Raw genomic sequence first — 20,242 nt, forward strand, 5'->3', positions numbered from 1 at the left:
CCCAGCTGTAGCTGAGGGAAGGAGCACACACAGGGGGATGTGCAGCCACAGAGAGGCCGCTTTTTCCGCAGAGGTGCTGCCTGAAGCTGATGCACGCTGCTTGCTACCTTTCTTGGTTCGTGCAACACAGCAAGCCTTGCAGGTAGACTCACTGACACTCAAGTTGGTAAATCTGCCTCAATTACTCTATCTTACCATGGGGAAATCCACTGTTTTAGAAAGGTTTACCCAGACTGTTTAGGGAACATCTATCCTATTCCTTGCTGTGGAAGGTGCCCTCTGATATCACTTGTCTCAGCCCCTTCTGGAACAAGAACGTTCATTCTTCCTGATGAACAGATCCCAATAAAAATCTAGAGATTCCATTTCAGAAAGCCTTTCTTTACCTAAAGCTTTTACCTTTCTTACTGACTTAGCCTTATGTTTTAGGCTTAAAGAAATAAGACTCATACTGAATAATTTCTTTTTATTCTTCCAGTTTGCTGCATTGCAAGCAGTTATTAAAATGATTTGTAATACAGAACTGAACGTTGGCTACATCAGTGGCACTCGAGATTTGAGGCTGACTGACAGATAACGAACTATCAGTTTTCCAAGTAGCTGCTGGCAGTCCTAGAAAGGACCAACCTTAGCCTATTGTAACATACTGCACATGTATTTAAAAAAATGCCCTAAAATGGAACAGCTGTTTCCTTCAGACACTTCCAGAAACCGACTCCGGAAGGTATATTTGAGTTCTACATAAAATAAATAACTATCACAGTACTCAGAAAGTCCAAACACAGGAAGACTATCTTCTGGTTTAAAAATATTTATTTAAAAGAAAAGGAGATCTATACTTAAATGGCCAGGAAAAAAATCCTCAGTTTCCCCCCTCAAAACCATTACTCTGCAATTTACCTTTCCCTTAAGTTTCAGCTTCAATGTTTTACTGAAAAAAAAAAACAAACTGAATTTTCATTTCCTTTTCCTATGCTACTATCCTGAGGAAATCAAGTTCAATTCAGTGAAAAGTTGTATGGGATGCAAGAAGAAACTGCCATAAAATGTATCCACAATATACAAGTATAAAAATATTTTGCTTATGATTCAGTACTATAATTTAATAACTTTTTGTTGTTTCATAGGTATCTGGGAAAGGTACAGACACATGTCCTGATCCTGTTACAAGAGGTAGAATGCCAGCATTTGGTACAACATTCCAGGAGAGAGTCAAGGTGATATTTCTGTTTCCCCTGCAAAAGCAACAAAAACTATCAGCACAAATAGTCAAGTTAAGTGATTTAATTAACAGTTAATAGTATTAAATACATTAGGATACTGATTGTTTATCTGGTCCAGAAACAAAAAGCTGTTTAATTTTAGGTAGTTACTGCCTACTTTTTGTTTACTTGACTCCTTTGGAGTTGAGTGGATCACAGAACCAATTTTACACAGGCTGAAGGCAGAAACCCAGAAGCCTGCTGCTCATAATAGCAGTGCAACTTCTAGTCTACAGAATACATATGTCTTCTATCCCAAGGCCATCTTCTAAGAGTATCAGATAGAATATAGGTACCTTACCACACCAGTGAACACATGTATTAAATGCAAAGTATGTAAGTAAATCAAGATACCATTAATACCAGTAATAAAACAAATATTTACTTACTTGAGACCATTTCCATCATCAAAGAAAAAGTACTTTGACTTCATGTCTTTTAAGGACAGTCTCGGGTTATCTCCTCTCAACATGATCTTGTCCCAAAGGACCACCTGATTTAGGGCCTAAAATTACAATTGTAATTAAGTCAGCAAGGTACCTTACCAGATAACATTCAGACACTGGACCTTCATTGCACTATTCATCTAAAACCCTTGAAGTACATGTTTGCAATCCATAACTAACTTAACAAAATAATGCTTCACAGTGGGGTAATGTAATACTACTACACACTGAAGTGCGGAATGGAATAAATGGAAACAACTAGGAACATCTTAAAACACAAGAAAGACATTTAAAAAAAAGTCATATGCTGTAGAAGAATTACAAAGCATAACGGGGTTTCCTTCAGAATTGCAAAGGTAAGTCACTTTTAAAGCAGTCTTCAGACTTTGTTTCAAATAAAGGACTTAAACTGACTTATCATGACTCTGCTTACATCCTTAACATTCTTCCAACTTTAATGAAAATCTCTACTTGAATTGCAAGCATAGCCCCAAAAAAATTTATTAACAGTTGAAAAAGTGAGATCCCAGGTTCTTATGTTACTGGAATTTAAAGTGTAAAGTTCTTTTAAATAGATGCTAAACAGTCTTAGTAATTTATAGAACAATTTAAAAAATACTTCTCAGTATTTGTGAGAAGTGTTGATTTACGTGGAAGAAAAATCTAAAATATGGAACAATACAATAAAATCACTGAAACTCTAAAAACTATTCTAGTACAAACGCAATATCCATCATCTTCTTTAATATAACTAAATTACTTTTAAAAAAGCAAGTTAAAAAAGAAAGGCCAGTTTTGTACAGCAAGTTAAGAAAACCCCCAAGCTTTCACCATATCCTTGCTTTGTGACCACAGAAGCTTTAACTAGAATTGAATGGTACCATGGCAGCATGGTGTTGCATTAAAGTAATTTTTTTAAAGGCTGTTCCACATAGCTTTTATCAGATCAGTAAAAAGGTTTTTCAGCTATCCCAAAGGGAAGGCTCAGTAGCAACCAATTTAAAGAAGCAAGGCAAATTATTTGGAGAAGTATGACAAGGTAATGTAAATGAATTATGGGGTTACAGTAACTGGTAGGGTCAACTGTGATCTATGAACAAAACACACACCCCCATCAGGCCAGCCCAGAAGCCACTCTCTCTTGTTTCTAACAGCAGTCAACTGCAGAAATTTAGGAAAAAAAGGAAAATGGACAGAAAAGGTGAAAAAACTAATTTACAGTATACTATTTTAAGTATACTGCAACACAAAGCATGTGTTATTTTTCTCCCATTCTACTGGGCATATATCAAGTTAGGTTTTATGGAAGTGAACTTCCCAGCCTACAGTTTAACTGTCAAGAAAATAATCATGAAGGGCAGTAAAACCAGCACAGGCTAGTAGGAAATGCTGGTGGCCTTAACTCTTCTCAGCAGAACTACAGAATGTTTAAAAATAGCTGCAGTACTAAAATGGGTAATTGCTTCAAACCTCTTTTTAATACTTACATTGTTTTTCGTTGAATATTCTGCAGACAAATATAGAAACAATTGTTTAACGTTCCAATCAAATATACTCTGCAGATGTATGCAAGTTAAGAAAAATACCATCCTGTACTTACATAACCTTGTTTTATTTTTACTAGATCTAAGTGGTCTATAGTCATTACAGTGAGCTCTTATCTTTTGACATACCTCATCTTACTCATAAATCAGAGCATTGCCAGCAGTGTGAACACATATTTTAATCATAATAAAGTGCCAGGATTTTAGGTAGGTATTTATTTTTACTATTTATGAAATCTAGCAGCTATTTCTCCTCCAATAATTTAAGAGTTCTATAATTGACACTGTAAGCTAGTAACCAGAGTTCTCTGCTAGACAACCTATTATAAAACCTTAAACATAAAAGTCACAACAGAATTCTTCCCTAAATATCCTCAAGGCAATTTTTATATTGTAAGAGAACCTTTGTATCCAATACAGTAATGTTAAGCAATATATAAATACAAAATTGGTGAAGTGTAGGGAATTCAAAGACCCTTTAATGCTCATGTTAGAGAAATTAGAATATGGGAAGTATTTCATATTGGAAGGGACTCAAAAAATTAGCAAATTCGATTCCCTAGTGACAACAAAGAAAGCTCATTAGACTTGAACAAAACTTTGTTGATCAGATTTTTGATCAACAGTAAAGAACTGATGACTGCCATTTGAGACAGTATAATAATCCTGGGATTCTAAAGAGTTGTCTGTTTATTTAACAATAACGTGACATCTTTTATTTCCTAGTCCGCTTTTGCATTCTATTTGCCATTATCTCAAAGAATAAACAGAATCCCTAACCAGCCTCAAAATCTGCTTTTTCTTCTTCCACTCATCCCAAGACAAAGATGTTTTTAAGCTACTAATTCAAAGGGCAAGAAAGGAAAGAATTAAATATTTAACTGCTGTCACTGCAAGAAAAGGTAGAAATATTTTACTGGAACATTTTTTGTCATCTGGCTCAAAATATCAAACAAGATTCTGAAGCTCTCCTTGACAGGATTTCTTATCACTTGCAAAAGTTAGCAATGAATTAAATAAGCTTAAAGGAGTTTGTGAAAACTATATGCTTCCCTTTCATTTGCCTAGTTCATTTTTCTAACTGTTATTTTATTTAACTTCTTCCAGGACTAACAACTTCTTTCTGGTAGTGAAGACAGTCCCTGTACTTGTATCTCTTCACAAATTTTGAACAAAAAACCCTACCAGACTTTTACAGCCCTAAATATTGCAAGGTTTATTTATGCCCGGCATGAGGGATTCAATCAGAATCATTAAAAAAAAAAAAAAAAAAGCTGTTACTAACAGAAGTCATTCAGACATGCAATCTTTATGCCCACATATTGCAGTCTAATCCTTGTATAAGAACATTTCTTTTAGGGGTCCTGTCCTGCCTTGCTCTGCTTCTCTCTATACACTATGTGTACAGGTCTATGCATCTATTTTAGAATTTCAGTCTCCGATTTTAATATGTATAAGCATTTCAGAAGTAAAACTCAGACTTAGGAGCTTATTTCTCCTGCTGCCAGTTGATAAAACAAAAATCCTCTTATTCCTGTGCAGACAGACTTGCAAAAATCTGATTAGCCTGTTTATCCAACATTTGTATCAAGAGTTGTGTTTTGTGCGGTCTGCTCACACAACACAGTTCTTCAAAAGAGTGAAACCAACACACAGAGGTGATCAGTGCCTAACAGTGACAAAAAACAGCAGACAGAGAAAATCCCAGGATTCTCAGACCAGCTGCAAAACACAGTTTAGTGTAATCACCTGAACTCGCCACCTATTATTTGGTACTGACTTCTGCAGAAAAACTCTTTCAAGAGCCTAAATCCAGACTAGCAGGGAAGCAAAGAAATACAAAAGAAAAACTGCAAAACTGCAACAGCAATTGAGGAAGAGGCCAAAAAACAATGTGATACATCTTTCAGTAAATTGTATGCTTCCCAATGAATTTCATACTATTCAATACTAAAGGTTAGAGTGTTTAACATCTAAGCAAGTAAAGGATTGCAATGCCTTTTTTATTTTTAGAAAATGACAGGTATTTCCATGCAACTATTATACAGTCAGGATTCTGAAAGCCTCACAACAAAGTGAGTTTGAAAGGTGCAGTTCCCTACATTAGGTATGACATTCAAAGCAATATGCTATATAAACCCTACCATTAATTCACTCCTCAAAGCACTGATACAAACTTCGCTTAGAAGTGGTAATGTCTAGATGTTAAACTGCACTCCCCATTATTAGATACAGTGCACTTCACAAAAGAGCCTGATTTTAAAAGCAGGCATTAAACAACTTGTAATCTACTGGAGACCAAACAGCTGGGTTAAGTTCTATTTCACTGCCATAGCTATGCAAAATATTATTTTAGCTGCTTTAAATTTCTATTTTAAGACAAATTGCTACTTTTCCCGAAGTCCTGAATATCTGAAGACTGTAAGGTAACAAAAATAGCATCAAAGTGTTCTTATACCAAAACGTTTGCAAACCATTTTTTTCCATTAAGGATATCTGCAGTAATATCAAATGTGACGAATCCCAGATCACTTCTTTCTCTAGGTCCAGTGAAATCTTCTACATTTTTTCTAAGAGAAAACAAAACACAACACAAGATTATCCTTTCTCATTATTTGTATGTTACACACTATATAAATTATGGTTCTTATTACATATTTCCCTCATCCACCTTCTGTATTTTGCTCTATATACTTCTGGCTAAAATGCAATCAATATTACAAACTAACACCTACCTTCCAGAAATTATGGTGTCCCAGTTTTAAATGTCAGGCCTTGCCTTGCCACCACAGTGTCTAAGACATTTAAGTAGCCTACTGACTACTCCTGTTAACAAAAATCTGTATCTAAGCTGGACTACATTTCATTTTAGTAAAATATGTTTTAGCATCCCCATATATGTAAAACTAATTGGGACACCATCAGCATAGCAGTCTGCTGGCAACCACATTCTACATTATTTCTCAACTGTCCTTGAAAAAACAAAGCCTCTTGTGCTCTGACCATTCCAATATAACAGTTTACATGCATAGTTCACAGAAGTTTCAATATTTATTCCTGTGATGTATTTAAATAACAGCTTGAAGAAAATAGTTATTTTCCTTTACATTCTGGAAAACTGTATCATTTTAAAAGGCTTTATTATAAACCTACATTTGGAACAGTACCTCACGTTGCCACACTAAACCAAAATAGAAAGAGCAACTGGAAAATAACAGACACAGAGCAGATATTTCCATATGTGTTCATAAAGCTTATCAATTTACCAAAGTTACCATCTACAAAGAGGAATATCATAAGCAATTAGCCTGACAATCAACTATGAACCTTAACTCCTCATCGAACAAAATTTTTTATGAATTATGAATGTCATAGTTATATTTATTCTGGTTCGGAAATTAGTCAATTAAAACATTATTTCATTAAAAGCAAATTTAGTAATCTCAAATAAAAAATAGCTTACAAGTGAAGAAAACACTTTTGGAGATAGCAGTCAAGAAAAACACCACCAAATCTTCACAATTTAAGCCTTGGTATGAATTTCCATCTCTTTACAAAAAGCAGTATATTTTTAAGTAGTAAACCTAATCAAGCACTTGACTTCACGTCTTAACCACTGTCAGTCAGATGGAGTAGCAGGCATTAAGCTTGGGGTCTCCAGAACTTCTCAGACATTCAAGAGAAGCAGATTAGGTATAGCATCTCCCAATAACACCAGATCTGTGCCTCACAGAAGGGACTGGTAATACACATTTTACCCAAATCAGGCATTAGAATGCTGCCCTATATATGCTGAGCTCACCATAACACTCGAAGACATGCTTTTATGCCAAGCTTATGCTTTTGCAAACCTCAGTGTAGCATGAATACACGTTTTTGTTTTTTTCCTGTGGTATTAAACCAGTCTGAAAGGTGATGACACTCCCTTTATTTGTTTTCATGTCTCCTTTCAAGTCCTGCTATTAAGCATCCACTGGTGACACTTACCTTGGGGTGGTTCCAAAGCTCCACACAATCATCACCAAATCACAGAATGGCCTTGATTGGAAGGGACCTTAAAGACCATCAAGTTCCAACCTCCCTGACATGGTCAGGGACACCTTTCACTAGATCAAGTCGTGCAGACCTCCATCCAACCTGGCACTAAACAGTTCCAAAAGTGTGCTGCTTCAGCTCGCTAATCTGAGCCAAAACCAACCAAACAAAAAAACATGATCTGAGGTAAAGCAGCTCAGTAAAGTGTCCTAGGAGCCAGATTCTCCCGTGGAGCTCTGGTAAAGAACCACGTGGCAGAAACGGGAGCAAAGACCTCCACTCACAGGTGGCTGTAACAGCTGCTCAAATGCTTGTGAAACTACTGCCCTCCACATCACACATGTGACTTCCATTAACTTAATGGAAGTTCTCTGTGAAGAAATCTCCTTTCAGAGAAAAAACCCCACCCCGCACCAACACCAAAACTGGGGAAGAAAGGTCCCCCAGCACAAGTTTGCATCGGCCCATTTTATCTGTGTAGGCAATACGTTTCGATGTGGTATTGTGTCCTACACCTGGAGCATTTCGCAGGGAGAAAGCCATCCCAATCACTTCGGGGCCACAGGACAGAAATTATACTAAGCTATCAATGGAGAAACCAGTGAGAACTACCAATGAAAAGGAAAAGGTACTACGATCGGATAGAGGTTCATCGCATAAAGTCCACGCTCCTGTAGGTCCCTGTCTCTCCCCAGCTGCGGGCAGCAGCCGGCTCGACTCCGCCGTGAGCGGCAGCGGCGCTCCGGGGAGGCGCCGGGCCGAGGCGGCCGGGCCGGTCCCCGAGCGCCGCCCCGGCCCCCGCCCGGCCGCGCCGTCGTGGGGCTCGCCCATTGGCCCGCCCGCAGCGCAGGAGGCCGAGCCCCGAGCGCCGCGCGAGGAGCCGCCGGCCAGCCGCCCCTGCCGGCCGTCAGCGTGCCCGCCCCGCCCCGGCCCCTGCTCTGGGCTCCCGAGCCCTTCACTTCCCCAGCGGGCAGCGGCTGCAGCCCGGCCCGGCCCGGCCCGGCCCGGCCCTCCGCCGCCGCACTCACAGCGTGACCCGGGAGACGGCGATGCGGACGGGCACGCTGCGCTCCTTGAAGGCGGTTGTGATGAAGCAGCCGAAGGTGAGCGCCGCCATCACGCTCAGCGAGAAGGCGAAGAGCGAGTTGGCTCGGGACAGCACCGTGTTCATCTCCCCGCTGGGCCCGGCCGGGGCTGCGGCCGCTGCTCGGGCGGGGCGGACGCGGCAGGAAGCGGGCGGCGGCGGGCGGGGGGGCGTGGCCTCCAGGAAGCCCGCCCAGCCGGAGCGAGGCCACGCCCCTTGCACCGCCCCGCCCCGCCCTCTTCCGCCAGGAGATGGGCGGGGCCGGCGCCGGGCCCGGGAGCGACATGGCGGCGGCGCCGGCGCTGGCTCGGCCGTGTGGGTGTCCTGCGTGCCGCTGCCCCCCGTGCTCCCAGGGCACTCCCTCACAGGGGAGTTGGGATTTGTCATTCTGCTGGATTTTTGCATTCGTATAGTAAAGCGCAAATAAGTTTTAGGCGGAGGCTTGTATTTTCACTTGATGTCCGTATCTTGATTGCACTAGTGGTGGTGTTTGCCATTCCCTCCCTTGTTTCCTATAGGATGTTCCTGTTCATTTCCACTTTGGTACACACATGGCCATGATGTCAACCTCCTTGCCTAGAAATTTCCTTTAATAGCTGGGCTTGTTCCTGGAATCCTTTTCCTTTGCCGGATGCCGTGGTGGCCTCACACCGTTGGCAGGTGAGGCAGCCTTTCACCTCACCCCACCAATTTGGTTGAATTTTCCACTCAAATTGGTACCAGCAAAGACCAGTTTATGTCGTGAGGTGATTCCTAGCTCCTCCCGGGGCCCGTCTTTGGTGCCCATTCCTGGTTCCCGGACCTGCAGCATTATCCATGGGAGAGCGCAGGGGACTGAGAGCTTTCACAATGCTTTGCGGCCGATCCATTTGGTGTTCCCAGCCGCTGTATTCCTGTGTATTAACTATACCAGGCTCGATTAACAGGGATTTCTCGGGGCTGCCAGCTGGTGTCAGCAGTGATTCAGTTATGTTTCATTTCCTCTTCCCAGCCCTAAGGTTCCAGTGCTGCAAATACTGGCAGTAAAAGCAGGAGCTCAGCTGCAGGAGTCTGACAGGGTGGAAGGCCTCATGGTGACTGAAGGGGTAGGGGGAAGAAGCTGGGGACTGTCAGGCCATTCTGTGCTCTATAATGATGATACTGTTTCTTTTCCTCCCTGTAGCCAAGAGTAGGTCTATGAATCAGGGAAGACAAATCTTTGCACATAAAGGTAGGAAATGGAAAAGGAGAAGGATCATAATGAGGCTTTTTGTTTCCCCCCAGACATGAGTACCTGCAGCGCATGTCTGTTTAGCCTGTAGGATGTGAAGGTGATGTAAATAAAAGGGCCAGGAGACCTTGTGCTCCTTTCTTGATAAGGCCTTTATTTAAAAGATAGTCTGCGGGGGCGGGGGTACGGGGTTCGCGACGCCGCCGCTACTCCCAGGTGAGTCGACGTCCCAGAGGAGGCGTAGATGATCCTGTGGATTACGGCAGGGTCGGAGTCTTCACCCTCAGGGGATGCGTCCAGAGACTCGATTATGGCTCGTTGGTCTAAGGGGGTGAATCCATTCGGACCTATCTCAAGTCATGGCGACCGGTTGCAGGGGTGTTGAAGGCTGGCTCCGCTTCCCTGACACTTCCCTGTCCTGTAGATGTTGATTGTTGGGCAGTCCTTGCTTTGGTTTGTGGTCTGGGTCCAGTTTTCGTCCTATGCTGGGGTCCAGCGATTAATACGCAGCAAACGGTAAGCCTCCTGGGAATTAGGAAGTCACCTCAGGGAGCAGCGGCTGAACTACCCGACGCCATGAAGGGGACGCAGAGGGTTCAACTTGTTGGGTATAAAGGGGTTCTAACGAAGGGGGTTAACCCAGGATATATTGAAGCTAGAGGGGTACAACTGGAGTGGGAACTGGGCATAAGGGCCGATACATCAGATAGGGGAAATACGAACAGGGGTGAAATTAGCGAATACATTCAAGCGAACCTCTAAACTGTGGAACGAGCAGACAAGTAATTTTGAACTGTGGAATAAACAGAACAAGGATTAAACATACAACCAAATAGCTAAACCCAAAATTTACTCATAACAAAGGTACCTGTGGAGACATTCCTTTGGGGACCCCGTGTTCCACTATGCAGTTAGTCTCTGTGTGCCTGTGCATTTGCCGCATCGAAATCAGTCACAGGCCCAAAGAGGGGAGGCTCTTTTCTGGTTTGCATTTCCTAATTCTTGGCCTTTCTGATATTTCATAAGAGTTTCAGCAGCACAGAGAGTTTCTTGTGTAAAGGTGTTGGCTTGTTATTATATTATGCTATTCAAAATATTAGTTATTGTCATCTTTATGGTCTGCAACTTGTTGTTACTGAAACCTTGGATTCTTTTTACTGAAAAGTGGGTACTTTTCCCCAAAATAGTTGAAGACTTAGAAGCATTCATGAAACTTTTACTGTAAGCTGGGGAACCAAATCATTTCAGAAATTATGTCTGCTGCTTTCAAAAGGATAGTACAAATGTGAACACCATTTTTTCTGATATCTACAAAAAAAATAGGCTTAGTTGCCTTTGTTCTTGCTTTTAGTTGTAGTTGCTATTTAGAGTTTTTCATACTAAACAGCTGTTTAATAAAAAATGTGGCTCTTGGGCAGAAGTTACAGTAATAAAGTAGTGAAATTTTCAAAACAGTAGTTAGGTACCAGTGAGAGACCAAAATCAAAAGGCTTCACCAAATTCATGTATCAATATGGCTATTGCTTGTGGAGGTTTGGATTTATTTTAGTAGAAACCTTAAGTGAATGTCACTTAAAAGCACAGTAAACAGGGGAAGACAGATGGTATAATTTGTTCAAGGACTGATCTGTTACTGTTTTCAAATAAAGAAACCTATAGCTTTTTAATGACTGAAATCTTGCAAAATCAAAATACTAAAATACCTTGAAATAAGGCAGTTGTGTTAGAAGAAAGGGAGATAATTATTCACAGTAGCTGTTTGCTCGTAAGTTCTAGATTGTTCTTTGAAAGATATAAAATCTGATATTTCATGAAGAATGGTGACATAATATTAATGTTGAAATTCACTGACACCTAAATAAGTTGTGTTACTGGGAATTGAGCAAATACTATAATTATGGAAACAATTTTAAAGGAGCTTGGGGAAGCAGAAAAGTTTGGGAGACCATTTCCAAGATGCAGTGGAATGGTATTCATTACACCCAAGCAGCATCCTTAAGCCCAGACCAGCAGAGCACAAGGAATGTCAGTGTTCAGGCTGGCTATTACTTCAGGAAATGTCATATTTTTCATTACAAACTCATTGAAAAAAATGTAGAGATAGGATTGGCAGCAGGTCTGAAATGCAGAATTTGCCATTCTTCTCCAGTCCTCACCCTAAAATTATCTGACTTTGAAAATGAGATTTTGTGCATTCTTTGATCTATTTTTGTGTGTTCTTTTTTTTATAGTGCTGGCACTTCAACAGGATTGATCCTTGTCAGCAGCTGATGATTGGTAGTCTTTTGAGAGAGAGTAGCTTGCTTTCTTTGGTTGACGTGTTTCTACTCTGATGTTCAAGTTACGGAGTGATTCCTTTCATCATCTGTAAACAAAATAGCAAGTGTTGACACTGACCATCAACAGAGATTGTTATGAGTTCTTTGTTTTCCCACTGAAGTCATATTGGTTCTAACGTGGAACACACAGATGGAAGCTTTGAGGTGTATGTTGTGAATTTCAAGTGAAAGGGAGGTGTTATCTTCAGCCCAGCACCTTTAGCCTTCTTGGGGCTTAAGTTTCTGACTAATTTTACAGGTGAAAGTTTAGGTGCCTGTGGCATCTTTGGCACCTAGATAGATGAGGACCTTTTTTTTTATCTAGGGACATGTATGTACTTCCTGATTTTTTTAACCATGAATGTCTAAATACTTTCTTGTATTTGTCCTTTATTAATTGTTGAAATGTTAATTCTTTAAGAGACCGTAGCAGCACACAGCCACTTAGGCAGCTCTGGGTAGGAAGATAAAGATTAAAATAAATGTGGCCATGATCAGCTGTCTCTTGCAACAGCCCCCTTTCAGTTAACACCTCTTCTGGATGGCTCATTTTTACAGCTGGTGTGGAAAGGCTGTATCTAAGAGAAGAGGTTTTTTGGACTGCATTTAATTCTAATGTTCTCCTCGCCTCCATTTTTTAAACTTTGGATCTACACGGTATGCAGAATAAGAAGATAAGCAAGAAGAAATTTTCACTTGTCTTTTTAGTATTATTGTGAATCCTTCAGCAAGAAAATCTCAGGGAATTTTTAATTTCTGATTTCAGAATGAAGTTGGTATTTTACAACATTGTCTCATTTAGTGGCATAATATGTGGCAAAATAAAAGCTGCATCACAGAGAGAACCAAATATTCTTGGCTCCAAAGTCAGTATGTTTTGGCGCCTAACATAGTTAATTTTTGGCTCCTGTGAGGTTTTGCCCATTTCATGGCCTATAAAGCCAGGTTAGGTAAATTCATTCAAACATTTCTGATTTAGCTTAACCTTTCTCACTTCATTGTGTTTTCCATTCTGGGCTAGAATCCTGAGTGCTACTGCTCCACCTCAGCCGGGTTTTAACCTCATTCACTCAGCCAGTTGCAAGTCTTCATCACAAGGTATTTTTATGTCTTTCGTAAAAGCACCAAGCAGACCCTTGTCGTGCCTTAGCTTGAAGAAAAAGATATTTTACTAGCGCTGTCATGGTGATATCATTTAGCTGATACCAATTTTAGTGGATGGAAAAAGCCTTTCTGTTATGAGCACTAGCCATGGGAGTCAGCATATAATGACGTAAGCTTACAGAATAAACTTTTAACTCTCATCCCTACTATTGACTGTGTAATTTTCTTTTATTAACAATATTCTTAGGCACCAAAATATGCTTTACACAGAAAGAAGAAAAATGAAACCACTTAACCACTTCTGCTCAGTCAAGAAGAAAACCTGACAAAGTTTAAAAGAAAGGGGGAATAAAAGTAAATGGATGATTTCACTGTTTTGAGAAACAAAAATTTTTTTTTTGAAGAAAAACGTTAAACAGCTAAAGAAAAATTTAAAGACAGCTTGTAATGTAGAATAAAATTAACAATTCTTAAATGAATTCAAATTGATGAGAAATGATTCACAGCTCAAGTATTGTTTTTATTTAGAGGCATCTATTTAATAAGAACCTGTGACATTTTTACTGTTAGTTGAAGAAAAAATTAACTATTAAAAACTGCAAAAATACCAGGTTTAGTTACATGAATTTAGATTAATAAGGTGGTTGCACTGCCTACTAGAGAAAGAGCAAAGGTAGCTTGTCAAGCTAGTTGAAATACCAAAAGCATTGGTTCTGTGGTACCACAATCCTAAGGAAGAGGTTGAGTTAGTTGCCACAGAGTTCTGTAGACATGGTTAGCAATGAAAGAAATCACTTGGACCCAAGAAAAGAACTATACAAAGGGAAAGAGGTGTGAAATTAGAAGATTCTTCCCAAGATTCACTGATACACCCATATCAGTACATAAGGCCTTCAAAAATTCTGCCTAAGTATCCTTGCAAAGAGGCAGCGAGTATGTGCATTTCGACATTGCTCTCCCCTCATAGTTTGCTACGACTTTTTCCAGGGGGTCATTTGCCTTGTTGCAGAATGGGTTATAGGGGATGGGTGTGAGTGTTTTTTTTTTTCAGTGTAAAGTCCAACAGGTTGGTTTTAATTTATCAACAGTTGAAATTGCCAGATTTTGAACTGAGGAATGTACCAATACACATTCCTTCCTGTTGATTTGCAGCAAGGGAGAGAGAGGGGCAGGAACCTTCAGCTGAGGAATGGAATGGGCAGCTGGAGGTGGTAACTTTTTAAATTTCTGGGGGGCAAGATTTGCTAGAGTTCATCTGTCAGCAGGCTGTGTGTGCCTGCGGTCTGACATGTTTCTGGATTTAGTAATGCCTCTAAGTACACACATGACTTATTTTGGAATCTTCTGTAAAACTCTTAATAGTTGAGTTATGTTAGGTATCCAAAGAGGACTGCAACAAATACTGTAAATAAACTTACTATGTTTCTAGCAAGACTCAGATTGAATTTGCTTGTACGCTTGTTGGTCATAGCTACTTCCCTTCTGGGTAGAACATTGCTGTCAGTGATTAGATGGACTGGTTAAGCAGAGCAAGCATGTTCATGTGATAATGTGACAGCAGAATTGGCCGATACCAGACTTGTAGCTGAAGGAGAATCTATCCCCATCACGAGAAGTGGCTATCCAGTGCTGCATAACAAGGGGGTACAGATTTAACATTACTGTGTTATTTTTTCAAGAACTGAGAAAGTTAGAAAACTAGAATTTCATAATCACTTAAGTATCTGAATTATTTTTTTATGCTTTTAAATACGTGTTATATGGAGAATGTCTGTTATGTGCAGAGATACTGATTGATATTTAATCCCTGACCAGTAATTCCATTCTCTGGAAATCCAGACATACAAGTCTGTATGCTAGAACTATTTTCTAAGATAGGAGTAGTATTTTCAACTACTAGAAAAGGCAAAACACCTCACTGAAACAATTTTGAACTCATTAAGAGTTAGTAGAATAAATAATCTTTTCATGATGTTAGAAATGAAAGGTTGCATCATTCATGTACTCAAATAATTTAATTTGTATAGAGCCTAAACTGTGTCTGACTAACGATTTTAGTACACTGGATGAAAAAAGTACCACCATACCACCCAAGGGCATAAATTTGAACTTTCTAGAGCAGTTCAAGAGCTGATGGAAATAATGTGCTACACCAATATGTACAGAGAAAGTATATATGTAACAAAGCCTTTATAAATTTTTGTGCATTAAAGCTCTTTTAAAGGAACTGTTGTGCTTCATTATTAGAGAAGGCAAATGGTGCCTAAATATGCAACTGTTAAGTAGAATGGGCATCAAAACCCAGAGCTCAACTATGAGGAGAAGTGTTTTAAGACACTCATTTTTCCCTGTTGTGCCACTGAAGATGTCATTGCATTGCATTTTGTAACAGACTTTTGGTTCAAGTCTTTGGTTGGGTTATCAGGCTATTAGCAGGGATTATGAGAACTGCAGAAATAGGAATGAAACATAAGTTTGGTTATGAGTTGTGACTTCATGTTGTATGGTTTGTGTAGATCCTGGGTAGACATGGCATTCAGGAAGAAATCTGTAAAAAGCAGATACGAGCCTTTCATTTCTTTGGTTTACAGTGTTGTATCTGTTGTAATTGGTAACACAACTCTCAGGGTTTTGTGCTGATAGTATGGCTTTGTTGTGATGCTCAAGTAATTCTGTAGCATTCTTAAGGATAGCAATGGGATGCAGTGAAAAAGCAGTTCAGATCTAAACCAAGCTTCCTCTTTTCTGGATTAAAAAGTTTGTGTTCTCTCATTTTTTGTCTTTTAATTCCCCCAAAACAGTAGCACACAGTTTGTACTTCAGATGCCTCTTATCTTCATATTTCATGAAGAGTAGTATTTGGATTGTGCTAATGGGCTTGAGTTCCTGTTTAGAAAAGGACACAGCAGCTGCTTGATGTTTCCAGTCACTCCAGCTTCTGAATTTCTGGTAACTCAAAGGTAAATATGACTTGTTTGGGTTTATTTTCTGTGCCTAAGCATAAATGCATAATATCCTTAACTTAAGAATGATATTAATGAGAAGAACATTTAAGACTTTTTGAAGATTGTTTTATGGTATGTATGCCTTTTTTTTCTTCAATCCGATGACAAGGTAACATTTTGAATAATGAGGAAATAAATTTTAAAATAGTTCCTTTGAGTCTAGATTTCTTCAGTTCAAATGCTTTGAATGTAAAATAGTAGAAAAAAATCCTGAACATAAATTAAGGAGGAAATAACATAACATTCAGTAGCTTTAGATAAGTAGGAAAATTTTGAGGATTAGCATCTCATGCACTCATTAAAATACAAGTCAGCTGGTCACTAAGCAGGGAATTTTTCATGCTGATTTAGACATTTCCTTTTCAGTAGCTTATGCTTCTCTTCCTTTGAGTCCTTCATGAAGCATTTTATGCTTACATCAGAAACTCAGTACTAAAACTTGATTTCTTACTGGTATTTTCTTTTAAAATCTTTGTTTCAATGGCATTACTTTACAAATTTCTCCTGGGTGGTTGCCTATAATGTATAAAATAATCAATTCTTCAAAGCACCCAAGAGTTCCTGTTCCTCTGCCTGTTATCTTAAAATCTGTTATACCTGTTATTGGACAGAAGTTTCAGAAGCAGGATGACTATCAGCTTCTTGTGTATCTTTATGTCTCTTACATGTAGAGGAAGACACGCAGGTGAAGTGTCATACAAATAATTCCTTGTACAGTATTTCATCTTTATCTAATTTTTAAAATAAACATTTTGACTTCCAGAGTTTTATATGCATCTCCAAAATACAGAAGAAAACTGTTAAGACTAACTGTAATAGAATTTGTGCTGTGAATATAATGACTCTCTTACATCTTCTATCATTTAGTTTAAATATATTACTTTAAAAAAAATATAATTAGAAGGAAGTATGTTTTCCAAAGGTAACAACATAGGATGTGCTACAAAGAAATCCTATTTCTAAGGGTTTTATAATCTTTGGTGTTAAAAAAATGCCTTCAAAGACTAAATATTCTATCAGTTGTGTTAATTTTCCTGTGTATCTTACTGAAAATTAAACACACCAGTCATCTAAAGCATAGATGAAAAATTGCCAGAATAAAGTAGTTTATGAATGTGGTTGTGCAATTAATCATAGATGATAGAGCATAATTTTTGTGGGTTTGGTTTTTTTTGGTCTGGTTTTTTTGGTTTTTTTTCCTTTTTTTTTTTGTTTTTTATGTTTTGTTTTGTTTTTCTAAAAATTACTTTGGTTGAGAGTAAATTGTACACTAGATTTTGGACAGTTTGAATTAGCACAAACAGTTGCCACTGCTAAATACTTTCTTTCTGCACTTGGCTGCTACACAGCAAAGCATTAAAGGCCAGGCTTTGTCTGAGCTCTGGAGTTTGAAATTAACCACTTTATAGTCATTATAAACAGCAGTATTGCTTTCTTGATTATACAGATTATGTTCTTGAGAAATGATAGCTGACCAAGCTACATTAAAAGGGAACTCTAAGACCATAAATTCCAGCATTTGAAGTTTCTTAAGTGGTTTTAAAATTAAAATAGTTAATTGCCAGAAGTGGGGAAGCATATCAGAGGAATCATTACATTGTTCTTGTTTTTGTGCTACTTTGTCAAGGTGAGGGTATCCTTGTCTGTCACAATATTACTATCTTCTTAAACAAAATAAAAATACAAATGTTGTTAATCTGCAATGTAGGTTGTTGCCATTTTCTTGTGTGCCATGATAAAACTCTAGATGTTAAAATAGTTTTACAGCCCATCTCTTCTGTTGACATTAAGTGAATGAACAGTCAAGATTTCATTTTATTTAGGTTTGTAATATGGATTTTGTATTAAAATAAAAATTATTAAGTATCTAGTTAGTAATTCTTTTCACCAGGATATCTGAGTGGTTTTTTTTTTAACAGCAATGAAGTTATCTTCAGAATACTCCCCATTTTACTAGTGAGGAAATGAGGCCAAGAAATTTCTTCCCCAAAAGTCAAAACTACATGGGAAATGCAAATATCCAGATTAAGCCACTGCTCTTTTCAAGTGTTTTGCTATCATTATAGTGTTGTACATTTGTTACATATGATGCATTTCCATTTGGAAGCTCTCATTATTCTGAAGTGCTGCAAGATCTGACTTCAGTTACTTCACATTGCCATGCAATAGAAAACGTGGGACACTTCTGTCCCACTTTTTTAGTCCTTCATGTCATCGTGTTGACTGCCAGATCCGTCATTTTTTTACCTATGCTTCTGTTTTCTGATTTCCATTACAACAGCTGTGGCTTTCTGTTTCTGGACTTCCCAGTCTGCATGGGCTTCCTCTCAGCTATTCTGTGTTCAGATCTCAGCATTCACATTGTTGGTTCTCCCAAAATGCCGTGTGGGCGTTAACTTCTAAGCGGTTGCTCAGTTTTCATGACTGGGTGCCTCATAGAATGGCTTTGCCAACAAGCTGTAATTGTAATTTCTGTAGCACTTTAGAACTCTTAGATTAGGGTAGACTTGGTTCTATGCAGTTGGGAGAGTTTCAAGCTAAGCTGGCACATAAGAGTTACAGAGCTCTAAAAAAAGAGGAAATATTATAAGACTAATTTTGCCAGCTTCTGATGAGTATGTGTGAGCTGGAATTCTCAAAACTCATGATTTCATGTAGTGTTTCATCCTTATGTAGTTTATTACTGGTAAGGGAAACTTTTGAAAGGACACAAGGCATGTTTTGATACAGGAGTAACCTTCCTGTTCAGTTTTCATCTTGTTCCTAAAAGCAGCTTTACAAATCCGTCAGGTTATTTGAAACATTGCTTACAAGATACTAAATGCATATTAGCCTTATTATTGTAGTTTTTAATTTAGTTTTTTTGAACCTAAACAGAAAATCTTAACTTGAAGAAAACTATCTTTCAATGTGGAAATTTATTTTGTGATTTATCTACTGCAGTTATAAGAAGCAGCAGAAACAGTATTGTAAGGAGAAGATGAATTCTGAGCACTTTTAACTCCTGCCATTATTTATGGTAATTGCTATTTGGAGTTTTGCCTCTACAAAGAATGATTATTTTGTTTGTTAACAAGATGAGGGAGAAGTCCAGATGAGAAAGCAGGTACTAGATGGCACAATATGAAAAAAGGGTCAGGTAAAACACTGTAAGGAAGAAAAAGCTTTCTGTAACATAATTATGGCTTTTCCTTGTTCTGCATGGTAAATTCATGAAACAGGTCCATAAGATGGCTGGGGAATTCTGTGGAATGATCACGTTAAGCTTAGTAATACTAGTACAAATATGGAAGAAGATCCAATACTGGGTGTGTTACTAAGGAAAATGTGTGTTACCATTTTTATTAATGACTGAAACAGAACCTGGCAGTGGTAGCTCAGAACATAATGCCTTTTATACTTGTGGAAAACATGACACCTCAATTCAGTGTCAGATAACAATGTGCCAAATATAAAAAGGGATTTTCATCTGGCATTTTAAGTACTCATTCCCGCTTCTAAGAATGGTATGAGGAAAGCAGTTCCTATTCTGGCTGGATGAGAAAATGTCTATAAATGAAATTTAGTAAAAAATTGCTTTTTTTTTTTTTTAACCAACTTATATAGTTTACAGTGTAAACTAGTTTTTAATTGCCTTTTCTAGTTATGGTTGACTTTTAAGTGGATTAAATTTTTTCAAAGAAAAATACCTAATGCCTGTTTCTCTCAAGATAAACACAATTCACTTCCTGTCTGTTAAAAGTCTTGATATTTATTTCCAAGAAAATTTCCATTTATCATTGTCTTTTCTTCATTTATGTAGACTTGTTAGAATTTAGTTTCCAGAAAACATTATAACTTCTTACTCCAATAAACTACTCTGAGAGTCAGATCATAAGAGGTGCCTTATTGTTACCACTTTCCTTTCAGAAATAGTTTTGTATTATAATGTTTAATATCTGTTATTCTTTTCATTGAAGTCAGGGTGATCTGTGGATTCAGTGACATTTGGATCATACCCTTTTATCCTGATGGACAGTTGCCAACATTCTAAAATGTTTTTGGTTTTTTTCCTAATCACCAAACAAGAGACCCCAGGGTACAATAGAAAGGTTTAGGATTACTTTGGGTAGAGCATTTTAAGTTATAATTCAAGACACTGTTTTTTAATTGAGAAGGAAGTATAAAAGTTTAGAGCAGGACCCTTTCTTCTGCTGCCATGATTCTTTATTTTAGGATTATAGTTCACTTAGAA

At 38.4% G+C, this 20,242-nt stretch overlaps 2 protein-coding genes across 2 annotated transcripts in view; one reads left to right on the forward strand and one right to left on the reverse strand.

Moving 5' to 3' along the window:
* Positions 1-795: 795 nt before the first annotated feature.
* On the reverse strand, positions 796-8,508 carry SPCS3 (signal peptidase complex subunit 3). Its single transcript, XM_068187034.1, has 5 exons — positions 8,316-8,508; positions 5,747-5,822; positions 3,196-3,270; positions 1,652-1,767; positions 796-1,235 (listed from the first exon to the last, which is right to left on the reverse strand). Exons 1-5 carry the CDS (start codon positions 8,456-8,458, stop codon positions 1,103-1,105), a joined length of 543 nt encoding a protein of 180 aa, XP_068043135.1. The 5' UTR covers positions 8,459-8,508; the 3' UTR covers positions 796-1,102.
* The window catches only part of ASB5 (ankyrin repeat and SOCS box containing 5), a 41,248-nt gene continuing 29,315 nt past the window's right edge, over positions 8,310-20,242 (forward strand). The window contains exon 1 of the mRNA XM_068187033.1: positions 8,310-8,390. The gene's annotated coding sequence lies outside the window, so the exon portion shown is untranslated. The remainder of the gene's footprint in view (positions 8,391-20,242) is intronic.

This window comes from Anomalospiza imberbis, chromosome 4, assembly GCF_031753505.1.
Source record: "Anomalospiza imberbis isolate Cuckoo-Finch-1a 21T00152 chromosome 4, ASM3175350v1, whole genome shotgun sequence".
Classification (NCBI taxonomy): domain Eukaryota; kingdom Metazoa; phylum Chordata; class Aves; order Passeriformes; family Viduidae; genus Anomalospiza; species Anomalospiza imberbis.

Coding starts and splice junctions, on each gene's coding strand:
- SPCS3 (XM_068187034.1), bottom strand. CDS start 8,458: ATGAACACGGTGCTGTCCCGAGCCAACTCGCTCTTCGCCTTCTCGCTG. Junction 3,271..5,746: donor CATTTGATATTACTGCAGAT/ATCCTTAATGGA, acceptor ACTTGCATACAT/CTGCAGAGTATATTTGATTG. Junction 1,236..1,651: donor GATGATGGAAATGGTCTCAA/GTAAGTAAATAT, acceptor TTGCTTTTGCAG/GGGAAACAGAAATATCACCT.